This window comes from Amphiura filiformis, chromosome 6 (genome assembly GCF_039555335.1).
Source record: "Amphiura filiformis chromosome 6, Afil_fr2py, whole genome shotgun sequence".
In the NCBI taxonomy this organism is placed as follows: Eukaryota; Metazoa; Echinodermata; class Ophiuroidea; order Amphilepidida; family Amphiuridae; genus Amphiura; species Amphiura filiformis.
Window position 1 is genome coordinate 68,047,438 of NC_092633.1, and position 13,030 is coordinate 68,060,467.

At 34.7% G+C, this 13,030-nt stretch overlaps 1 protein-coding gene across 3 annotated transcripts in view; it reads right to left on the reverse strand.

Moving 5' to 3' along the window:
- LOC140155905 (diacylglycerol kinase delta-like) overlaps nt 1–13,030 on the reverse strand; it is a 204,334-nt gene that overhangs the window by 85,611 nt on the left and 105,693 nt on the right. For all 3 annotated transcript variants that reach the window (XM_072178914.1, XM_072178912.1, XM_072178913.1), the window contains exons 2-3: nt 12,446–12,493; nt 6,902–6,964 (exon numbers count right to left, since the gene is read on the reverse strand). In XM_072178914.1, the coding sequence (XP_072035015.1) occupies nt 6,902–6,964; nt 12,446–12,493 (111 nt within the window). The remainder of the gene's footprint in view (nt 1–6,901; nt 6,965–12,445; nt 12,494–13,030) is intronic.

Below are 13,030 nucleotides of genomic sequence, written 5' to 3' on the forward strand. Positions count from 1 at the left end.
AATTCATATTATTGTACAAAATTTGATAATAAAGTATCTTAAACCTGCTAAAAACAAAACAAAAGTGACTGATGGAATTTGTGATTGCCACACACCCACTCCAGTGCATACAAATAATATACCCAAGAGGGAAGACAAGCTGACTACACAAAGACAGTTATCTCGCTGCATAATCAAAGTCCATCCACATCACAGCATTTTGCCCACGGTCTTTTATTCTCTACACAGTAACAACCGTCATTAGCCAATTCCTAGTATTTTATGCCACTTTGGTGGGGCATCTTTTGGCACAAATCCAACAAATCCAAGTTTAACAGGTTTTTGATAGTTTCTGATTTGTGACCTCCCTCTTGTGGGAGGTACCTTTTGGCACATATCCAATAAGGTTTTGATAGAGCTTCTGATTTGTGACTCTGTGTTTTGATCATATCAGCTTTTTGAGGATTTTGGTTTTACAAACATTTTTAGTTTTTCAGTATCAATATATTTTTCAAGTATTTTTATAAGTTTTATTTTTTGTTGTTTGAATGTACAGGTTTATGCTGAAGTTTTATATTAGGTCTGTAAAATTATTGTTGATTTGTTTGCTTGCTTGGGTTTTTATTCCAATAGAAAAAAAAAGTGTCAAAATCCTGATGCAATCATACTGCATGAAGTCCGTCGGAACCCTTAAGAATCTGAAACATCACAATTTTATAGCCCACCCATATTTTTAAAAGAATTCTTGGATGAAAGCTGCAAGGGATAAGTCATATTAGACTCAGTCATGAAAGTCAATTTTGACTTTTCACTTCACTTCATTTTCTGACCCTCACTTGAATTGTGATTTCCTAAAAATATTTTTAAAAACTGGTTATATTTACAAAACAATTTATGAACATCCTTGCATTTTTAGTGGAAAAATCAAAATCAAAACATTCATTTTACTACCAAACTTGCTGCCTGCCTCTTTTTAGTATACATACTTTTAAACCTCACTTGGGATATCAACATCCATCTTTGAGGGAGTAAGTGGTAAATAACAACCTGTTTTACATTCGTATTTGATCATATATTTAAGTCAGAAAAATAATGAATAATAAAAATGTTACCTCACTTGTTTTCAGAAATGATGTGATGGGAAACTCAAGATCGATTGTCAGTAGCTTTATATCCCGTATCAAATAGGCCTATATATACATCAAATACGAACAAAATGTTTGATTCTGTGTGATGTTGCAATTAAAGTCAACAACTCTGAGTGTAAACAGGGTCTTAGATTTAAGTTAAACTAAAAATTCATGCTTAAATAGAAAACGAAAAACATGAATTTCTGTCATAATTATTAACAGTGCTGTACCCATACCTAATTCTCTTCGTACATTTTTTTTTACAAAGTGTGGAAAAATATATCCGACCATTGGAACTCCCTCATTTACCCATGGCAAGGCAACACAACATTTATTTCCTGATATTACGGATATGTTTACTTTTTACAATATCAAGAAGAGTGATAGTATGGATATGACCTTCATTTTTTTGCTAGCAATGAAACCAGCCCCAGGTAAACCAGTCTCTATTTCCTACTTGTTAGCGAAAGCTGCAGCTAAATATAGCACCCGAATGATATCCCTAATCAAATGGAAGGGTAATAACCGTGAAAACATTCACCATACTAGTCAATTCAATGTCATCACAAACCGATTGGGATATGAGTGTTAGCAGAGATGAATGAACAAATAACCCTTATTATAGTCCTGTTCAATACTAGTATGCTTTTACTGATGGCCATGATTTACCGCTTAGAAGTCTGCAAGGACATCCATTTTTGAAAAAAGTGAAGGATGAGGCTGTGGATCATGAAATGCCCCTTTAAAATGTTGTGTAATCTTATTTTTAACTTTATGACATTATTGATTATTGTACTTGGAGATTTCAGCAAGCACCAAATCTGCATAATCTAGTTACATGTCCACTGAAAGATTCATAAGTGAATCTTGCACTCAATTTCAGTTGTTTACAAAATGTACATACAGTACAGGGATTGCGAAAGTTAATTTTCTCATCTAATAATATTACCAACTTCCTTTTCAAGTGCAGTAATTTATTTACATCAAATTACGTTGGTGAAAACTTTGCTTTTTGCTGATATACTGCATCAATGAAACTGAACATAGAAATATTGCTTTGAACTTTGCAAACCTTTTGAGATTATCTAACAAACCTTGAGAATCTCCTCTTGTAAATTTTCCAATTGAATATTCAATCAAAGTGATTGATTTTTCAATTTTTGCTGACTGCAATTAGGGAAAAATAATGATTGTTGTTTTCGATTGAATATTCAGTTGATTGATTTGATTTTCCAATCTTTCTAAACATTCAACATGATCAAAAGGAGTGATTCTTAATCTCATAGCGCTTGAAGTTGGACACAAATCTTTTCCAATTGAATATTTGCTCCAAAGGATTGATTTTCATTGTCAATCTTTTACCAACTGCAGTAATAGGCGAAGAAAAGACAAAAAGCCTGTTCTTCTGGACAGACCGACCCAGATTTTTAAAAAATGGGGTAATTAAAGTTTTTCCTGTCACAAATATATAGATTTTGGTGATATTAAGGGCATTTGAAGAAAAAAATGCAAGGTTCATCCATCCTCCTTAAAACAGGTGCTTTTGTTTTCGTCACCTTAGGGACAAATCCTTTGAATTGGAAAAAAAAGGATTGAAGTATACAATGCCTTTTGGCAGTACATTAGGGGTAACACTTCATTGGATGGTGAAATCAAGAGTCAAGCCAAATCCATTTCAATCTATTTAGGTTGATCCCTATAAATCCCATATTAACCAACTGGTTAAAGACTGAAATATTCCAATCAGCCAATCAGCCAATTTAAGAGAGTTCCTTTGAACTTTGCAAACCTTTTGAGATTGTCTAACAAACCTTGCCATCAGTCTTTCTGTATCTTCAGAAAATGACGTCATCATACAGCAATCATGTTATTAACATTTGACGTATACAAGTAGGAGCACTGAGGTAAGAGTCAATTCTCATCAGGACCTTATGCATCAATACTGCACTTTACATCTACTTGATGATCCAAAATTATGTTGTGTTTGGGACAATCTCTCCATCATACACTCAATTAGTTGTCACACAGTAGACAATGTATCTTTACCATGAATAATATCAAAATACAGAAAACAACACTCATCTTGTTTAAAAGAGCAATCTAAGTTTATTTGAAAGCAATTTTCAGCAAGATAAACCTAACTCTGGAAGTATCAACAACAACACAGTGCTGAAACTTGCATGCTACTACATGTACTTTCAATAAACTCATTAGCTAATACACTTGGAGTTGATCATCCCAAGAAGAAACCATGTCGCACCAGGGTTACATGATTTGTATCAGCTCATTCAGCAAATAAAGTCGAGATATTTCAATTACTTAATAAGGGTCTCACTTTTAACTCACTTTTTGAACATTTTTATTTTTTATATATGGCAGTTAGGTGACAAAAAAAACACCCTGTTTTATGGGCGGATAGACTTTTCAAGTAGGATCGGTTCGGATTTTTTTTTTATGGAGGCTAAAATGACCCTAAAATATCACCAAAAGCTTTTGCAAACATATTTTCTGATTGTTTTCTCAAAAATGTTCAGTCAAAATCAATAAATTTTGGCCAAAATTTTACACGATTTTAGCAACAAGTAAAACATTTATTTTTTGTGCCCTTACTAAGTGCAAAACTTTTTTTCTTCCTGAATAAGTTCTCAAAATATCCTGTAGCTTTATTCTCTTGTGTTTTGTTTTCTTCAAACTCATCCAATGATAGCTTTTCCCATAAACTTCCTTCAAGAAAAAATATGTCATATTTTCTTAGAATGCAGTAAAATCACCATTCAGCCACTACAATGAGAAGGTATCTTAAATTACATGTCCATCGCCTGTTTGCTTGTTTCCTTAGCATCCAATTTCAAAGGAAAATTCTGCACATTACATACATAGGTTTAGATTTCCTTGATATTTGATGTCCATGCACTGTCTACATCAAATACAGAGAATATAATATTGAAATTTGATTTGCGATACATACAGGTAACCTACATATAGCTAAACTCGTAATTCACAGAATTCCTAGAAATGTATTCTTTTGATTTACAAAATATCACTTTGAGCCATTATGAAAATCTCGGGTAATACTATAAGTGGTTTAACTCAAAATAAGGTATTAGTTATGGATCTATCAAATCGCCATGGTGATTAGTTGGGGAAACCGGATATTACCAGATATTCGTTTTTGCCCATATAATATTGAATAAAGTGGCTTTACAAGTAGAAAAAGCGGAGCGTAAAGATTTAAGCGACACACTTTTCATCTATAGATACTGTCCATCAATCCCTAGAGGTTTTAAAAGCTCTAGATCACAGATGATATTTCAAATTCTCAGAATCTTATCACTGCTGATTACGCTGTCAACACTTGGTTGGCTATCTGCAAAACGGAGGCCTTGCACTCTTCTCTCATGATCAAATCAAATAATCACTCTATCATGAAAAGACCTTTTCAGATTGGTGCATTATTGACCTGTGCATTTGTGATTGATTTCAATTACAGCAATTTCTCCTTCTTCCCTGCCCCAAACTAATTCAATGACGAAAACTAGATTTTGTCCGACTGACAAAATAAACTCACAAACGCAATAAAACAATCAAACGCTTCAAACTTGGTATGGTGATAGGATATGGTGGCCTGATGTGCTGTATAGTTTTGTGTCATCTTATTTACATATTTACAAAAATTAATGAGCTTATTTGCATATTTTGCCTACATTTTCATTAACCTACTCTGCAGCTTAAACACAATAACCGATCAACTTCATTATTATGTTTTCAGGGTTATTAGGAGTTAAGAAAACCTAATAATGATAATATTGATGGCTTATTTCAAGATGATACCATAACATATCGGATTCGTCATACAAATATCGAACTCGCCGTTGGCTCGTCCGATATTTTATGACTCATCCGATATGTTATGGTATCATGCTCAGCCATCCAATATTATATCAAACTTAGTATGAAATTGATATGATATGATGACCTGATGTTGATGCATCTATGCACAGTGCATTAAATTTATCAACATCAGTGTGCAAGTGCATTATTTTGTCTAATTTCTCTCCCAACAAGTAATACGCGTTCATAAATATGTAAATATCGTGACACAAAATAATACAGCACATCAGGTCATCATATCATATCATTAACCTATAAATAAAGAGCAATATTCAATCCTTTTATGACCATCCATCGCCCACTGAATAACAAAACTAATGTTTAAGTTACAAGATCAGAGACGATACAGAACTGGGATTTTTTTAGTGCACAGAGTGAGCAGAGCATCAAAGGGGGAACACAGGGTCCAGCATTGGTACCATGCGCATATTTTGGGGGGGCTTTGGGGCGCCAGCCCCCCAGGGTAAAAGCAGAGGGCGGCCAAAACGAAGGGGCGACAGAAGAAGAAGGGGCAGCAAACGAAGGGGCGGCGGAAGAAGAAGGGCGGCAAAAATAATTAGTTAAGAAAAAAGGGCGGAAAAAATTGTACTATACATCAAAATGTGTTGCTTTTAGGGCGCTAGCGCTTATAATCCTTTTTTTTTTTTTTTTTTGCTTTTCACTTTTTCAAACCACCGAAAAAAAAAAATTGGGTCAACCTTTTGGGCTGTTGAGGAAGGCGGCAAAATTGAATTTCCTTCAGCCCCCCGGGGTAGGAGTGGCCACGGTACGCCACTGGGTACATAGCCAAGATAAGGGTTCAGGTCACCTGGAGTCTGCCCTGGAGATTTCTAGTCCACTCAAGCACAAAATATGAATATTGAAATATTGAGTAATATCTTTTTAACATTACAGCTCATAAGTAAGTTTGTAATATCACAAACAAATATCTCTGGCATACTGACATACAATTACACATAGCATGCCTTGCAGTCCTTTACTTCATATATCATACCAATACAAGCCAACTCTGATATTCAAACAAGACATCTTAATAACCAAAACCTATGCCATGACACGCTCCTAGTAATCATGTGAAAGAGCCAATGCTGGGCAACACCCACACACACCTACTTCCAGATTATTAAAATAGTGCAATCACAGGTTAACCCAATTGAGCTTGTTAGCTACTAACAAATAAAATCATGTTCTGTTATATCCATGAAGAATGGTTTATAAGCCATATTCAAGAACACTCATGAACTACAAAAAGTTGTCTTTTTTTTTCATTTTTAAATAATACAGGTAATTAAAAAGAAAAAAAATTAAATTAAAATTCAATTTTGAATTGATGACCTTCATCCCACAATGTTTCAAACCATGCAGTACAAAATGTATCAACACATTTCCAGGTTTTACTGGGGAAGCTCGCCCAGTTCAGGTGTGTGCCAAGGGGTTTATGCAAAATTCATGTCAAAACTAGCCTATTTGGGGCATAATTCCTGGCATATTTCAGTCACCCCCTCCCCCAGTGTTACATAATTTAAATGGCTCCATACTTGCAAGAGCACCTATTCCTCTCCTAAAATTGAACTAACATTTACTGGGGACTGCCTTTTGAGAGGAGTGAGAGCAATCACTCCTTTACAGCTCTTCCTAAATTGCATTTGCAAGAGCGATTTATAGCTCCTCTAGACGACTCATTAAATTCTTTATACTTTAATGGCCACAGGTGCAAACAGCTCTTCTTGAAGAGACCAGAAGAGTATTCTACAGCTCTTCTCTCATTTTCAAAAGGCAGTCCCTGATTTACAATATCACCTTTTGAAAGCTCATCTTTTGATGCATAAAATGCCAAATAAATTCACAACCTACCATACCAGTATAAAATTCAGTTTCTACTTCCATAACAACCCACTTACCGTGCTTTCTTTGGCATAGTAGAGTTTGCGACCTTTCAGTTTAAAATACCTTCTTCTCCATCTCTGTAACACAAACATACATATTTTATGTTACATGTTACATTATGTTAGCTATTTGCTAAATTAGAAAACAAACAAAATTATTTTAGCATTTTGTAAAGAGAATGAATACTGGGTGTGCTATAATAAATAGCCTGCAAGTGGTTAAGTGATAGACTGAAGATGGCGTAATAAGGGTACGATGTCAAATTTTAGTCACTGTTTGGGGAATTTGTGCATACGGACAACTTGAAACCATTATTCAATTGAATGGAGCTTCATTATCAAAACCACCATTTTCTTCCATTCTGACCATTTTTTCATACGAATAAAAAATACCTGATGACAATTTTATTGACTTATCCTTCACTTTAATGCTATTCCTTTAAAATCTAATTTCTTATTGCTTTTTGCTGTAATCCCTGATACAACCTTTAAAGTACAAATAAAGGTCATACGACTCCGCTAATATCTGCAGGTTTCATCTTCTACTGCCCTCTCTTGGCTAAACGTTACATATTGGTTTTCTGACTGATGTGGAGCCCAGACAAACAGTGATATGTCTATGATGTGGAGCTTGTATGCTGCCCTCATTGTCACAATTCATTTGCTATTGGGTATTTAACATGCTTGTCGTATATCTACCAATCAACCAGGACATAGCACTACTTTTGGACTGTTGCTTTATAATATACTATCCTAAGGAGGATACAATAAAGTAACCTTGTGCTTCGTGCTTGGTTTAGCTCTGCTTTTGGGAGCACCTTTCCTGTTGGGAAATCAACACACATGATTTTCATGCACAAAATGTGTAAGAAATAGTTCAAAATATTGTTCTTGTTATAGTTTGTTTAGAAGTGGGATGCAATCAATAATAGGTATTGAAAAACAATCTAAATTACATCATTACGGCATCCTGAAAACTCCATTTCTCACATTTAACAAACTCTGCAATTGATTTAACAAGGAATATTTGGCATTTGAAAAAAATCTTGACACAAATATTTTAAATAAAAAAAGCACAAAAAGCAAACAAATAAACAAAATAAAAACAATCAAATTGTCTTTCTTTAGGCATGGACCCAATGGATTTCTGTTCAAAGACTTTGACAAGCTTTATTTTTATTCTAAACTTCTAAAAATGAAAAGTCAGTCTCAGTGCATATTTATAAGCCGCATGGCCCAACAACATAAAATATCTGATACTGTTGCTATCTTCAGTAGATAGCAATTTTTTAGAAGCAATCACATGCTTGAAATTAAACCAATTATCCTTTTAATTATCAAAGAATGTTATGAATAGATGAGATTTTTTTTTTTTTTTGAGAGAGAGGACTCCAGCGGAGGTACTCAGTACAAATGATGTGGATGCGCCACAAACATGGGTCTCTTTTTTGGCCATTTGGTATCAATGATGACCCCTTTTTCTTGGCCCGAATATTGATGGGTCAAAAATTTCCCATTTTGTGCAAAAAATAGTTTATCACGTTGATTTAGGGTTTCTCTACGGAAGTCAATTTGTGCGAAATTCCTTCCCACAATGCAATATGATTGCAAAACAAAGAATATTGATTGACCTCCGAACTGTATCTTATTATTGCATTGTGGGAAGGAATTTCGGCACAAATTGACTTCCGGTAGAGAAACACTAAATCCGCGTATTGTGCCTAACTGTATCCAAAATTGTTAAAATTTACACAAAATTTGCATTAAATTTGATTTTTGGTATAGTGATGGGTCCAAATTTCTTGAATCTTGGTATAAGGATGGGTGCACTTTCAAATTCTGAGGCAACATTGACCAATTGTGTTTACTGCCTCTTTGGTATATACATACGCTGAATTGTGAAATTGTGTTTTAAGATGACAATTTAAGCATTTATAATGTCATAAATGTCACATTAAGAAGTAATATCATTCTCAAATCTGAACGTGGGTAGCTAAAATTACTATTGTTAAATACTGAAATACACGTGTGACTGTCTATGATGTTAATTTCACCATTTTCAGCAAGAATTTTGAAAGACAATACCGGTACACTTTATATTTGCAAAATTATGATCTAAGCTGTGCTATGTTTTATTGAGATACTCTGTCAAATGCCCAGTACAGTGAATTGAAAGATTCTCCATTCTCATTCAATTCCTTCCTTGACAAGCACACTCAATGATATGAGCCCTCTACACCTACTCAAACCTGTACATCCCTCATCAAATAGTGGACTATTCCAACAACTTGTACTATAAATACCAAGTGACGATGACAGTTCTGCAATCAGACACAACTGAACCATAAACGTAATAACAAGAGAGATAACAACGAATACGCACTATGAAACCTGCCCTGCGATAATAACACTACCCCATGCTTATTGGCAAATCATACGTTTGCACACAGGGACCTGCTACACCTGTGAGAATGGTAATTTACCATTGATTTCTCTGTGCTAATTAATTATCTTTACATCAGGGGGAATCCTGTCAGCTTGATTTATTGTCTCACTAGTAAGTAGCATCAACTGGTTTGGAAAGCGATTCATTACACAGATTGTGTTTATGATGACGGTATAACTTGATATATAATCCTGTTTCATCACTCTTTCATATTGTTGCATATCTTGTCGGGCTCAAAATATATTTCATTTTTATAACATTTATCCAACTTCATTTTCAAATTAAACCCCATAATGCAAGTTTACTTCTGTGAGCAATTACCAACAAGCAAGTTATTTTGCATACGTTTCCACAAAATTATCGCAGGGCAGGTTTCATAGTTTCCACAAAATTTGGCCCCTAAACAGGTTTTTGTTTAAATGCGAACCTTAATGTGAATTTAATGAATTTTGTAGCTTTTAACAATTTCTTTGCTAACATCCCTACAATTGGACCATTTAACTGTCAAAAAAAGAGAGAAATATGATGTAGGCCTATATGTGCATACTCAAACATTGAGGTACAGCACGTATATAGGAAGGAAGGAATGAATGAAAGAATTCAAGACTTACATCACTTTTCAAAATAAGTGAACAAAAAGGTACCCTAAAAATATTTGAGTCAATTTTAAAAACTACCCTTTTTCATAAAAATCAGTGTTTTTTTGCCATTTTGACCTGTCATACATGCAATACTTTAAAAACACATCTTTTCACACATTTTTTTTTGGTCACGCATGTGTACATCATATACTTGAGTTTCCCCCAGGTTTACATATTGTAAATGTAACCATATGCAAATCATTGGATTACAAATCTGCATTTGGAGCTGTATGGCTTACAAGTAAGAATTACTGAATTGCAGAAAATTTACCGCTTAAAATCACAATGTTTTCAACTAGAGTCTCCACTGAATAAGGCAAGACTTGTAGTATTCACTGACATGACTCCACTCCCAATAGATGTTTTTATCAATAACACACTAGTGTGTAGTTGCTTGGAGGTAATATTCACTGGGTGTGGCATGCAATGAATTGAACAACTCTGTATTGTGCATAATTAAAGAAAGATAGCAACCTCAATCGTACATCACAACCTTTTACTATCAAAATGGAGACTTTGGGATCAATTAAATTGTTCTTTTTTTTCCAGTGCATTGTGAAGAGTATTAGGGTGACATTCCTCTAAACAGGCTTAGTTTCTCTATGTTGTTGAATGGCTAAGACTGATGGGGCCAGATGGGGAAGGGCAATTCCATCCTAGAAATAAGAAAAGAAAAAGACACCTGATTTTTTGGTTAATAATACATATAGTATTCAATATTCTTCACTATTGCCTCTTAAATCAAAACAGGAGTGGTAATCACATGTAACTTCACAAGGTGGAGAATGGACAATTGTTTGGCTGCCCACTGACAGACCTTAGTCTTGAAAATCTGGATAAAATGCTTTACTGTATAAAAGAATACCAACCTAATTTTGGACATTCTTGAAAAAGGTGGTTTTTTTTCTCTTTCAGAAGCTTTTTTAAACAGTTTCTTTACACTTCTGAAGTAAGTAATAAGTAATGAAATATCCCAATTTACAATTATTTAGGCTTTACATAATTATGCTAAATAGGCCCTTACATGTTTTGGATATGACCGTTAAAAACAAAAACAAATCCAACCAATCGACCCTGTCTTCCACAGGGTGGTTGAGGACCACCAAGTAATATTTTTTGACCATTATATTGACTGAAACACAAAGTGGGTCATGAACTAAGGGTAAAAAGGTATAATTTATGCTCTAGACTAGATATTCTACATTAACAGGATTCACATTATGGAACGCATTGGCACTTCCCTGCTTCAACTAAATGTTCACCAACACAACAGGTGCCACTGAACATGAAAGTGCAGTGATCCATTTTTAGTCCCTCTTCTTGGCACAGAGTCCTGTGGCCTGCTTTAGAGACTCAAGATAAAGGTGAAGCTGATAAGGAAGGGACAAGGTTAGTGAACCAAGAAGGTCTGAGAATTTCTCTGGACAGCACAATGGTAACAGGTAGAGTGAATATTATTATTATTCTTTTTTGTCTTACTTTTTGCTAGATTTACTGGACCCCGAGATCCAGCCTGGTACAGGTGCGAATGTTAAACTTACTTACTGACCAGGGTTGTCACTATGCCGGACGGCACTCACAAAAAAAATTATTATTTTTTTTTTTTTACATTTCCGGAAGTGGATGATGATATTTCATCATAAAAAGAGCAAGAAACATTTTTTTAGGGGGGGGGGGTGGTACCCTCAAAGCCTATTCCCCGATACTAGTGTTCACTAAAAAGATGAGCTCGCTACGCTTCGCCTTCAATATTTTAACCAGTACTTTTTGGTCCTGGTGACAACCCTGTTACTGACTAACCATGGCCACGATTTGGGTTACAGGGTCTGAAACGGGAATTCTATTTTATGGTTATATAACGGAGCACTCAGTCACATTTTTAAGGACCATTCCCATTTTTATTTAAGTTAGTACCCTCTTATATTTTAAACTGCTTTTACAAACTATGAAAGCTGATTCAAGCCCAGCAGGAATCAGCTTTATGGTTTGAGAGCCATCCTTGTTTGTATAATTCTGTTTCTACTGAAATGGCTTGTGCGTGGTGCTGTTTGGGGACGTCTTATTTAAATGCTATATACATCGACATATTTGTAAGAGCACACTGCACTGATCAATATCTTCTGAAGCAAATCAGATATACTTATTTATTTATACATAGTGTTCTCATTTTCTTCTCTATCATATAGCTCATAAGCAATGCAGTTGAAGGTGATTTAATTGGCTGAAAGTGGCTAGGATCTGTGCTATGAGCCAGGTTGACAACATTTTGCTAAAATTAATGTATACAGAATCAAAGGGGTTACTTTCAATTTGCTTGTGTGATCCACAATAGTATCTAAACCTTTTTATATTGAATTAGATAGTTCTGCACAAAATTGGTTTAAAAGTTTGCTCATTATGCAAATATGCAAATTAGCCTGCTATAGATAAATAAATGCTGCATGCTGTAAACCGAAATATATATAAACATACCTGGAAGGAGCTGGTCTGTTTGGTTAGGTAGCCTTCTTTGATGCATGCCTGCAGAAAACAAATCACAACAAATAGACATATCATTAATAGTAATAATATAAATAAAAGCCATTAAAGGACAAGGGAACAATTAATGAAATAAGGAATGTAAATAATCCTCTTCCATCAATAGAACACAATAAAGTTTGTACAATCTGTAGCATCAAGGATTCTGGGGTACTATAGATGAGTTACCTATCATGTCACATGCTATCATTTTATGCTATTTTTTTCTTCCCATATCCAAATATACAGGGGGGGAGGTCATAAGTTTTGGAAACAAAAATTAGGGGGGTCATAAAATTTTGATGACCAAAATGTAGGGAGTCACAAGTTGACCACAGATAGTGTTTATTTTATTCAAAAAGACTGATTTCAATACAATTTTAGCCTGTTTAGGGGGAAGGTGTAACGGTGGTAGGAGGGTCATAACATTTTTATTGCCAAAATGGGGGGCTGCAATTTTATTGACGCCAACTTTTTGTAAATTTGGGACCCCCCTTCCAAAGAAAATTATAGCTCCCTCACATTCAGAATGCCCATTAT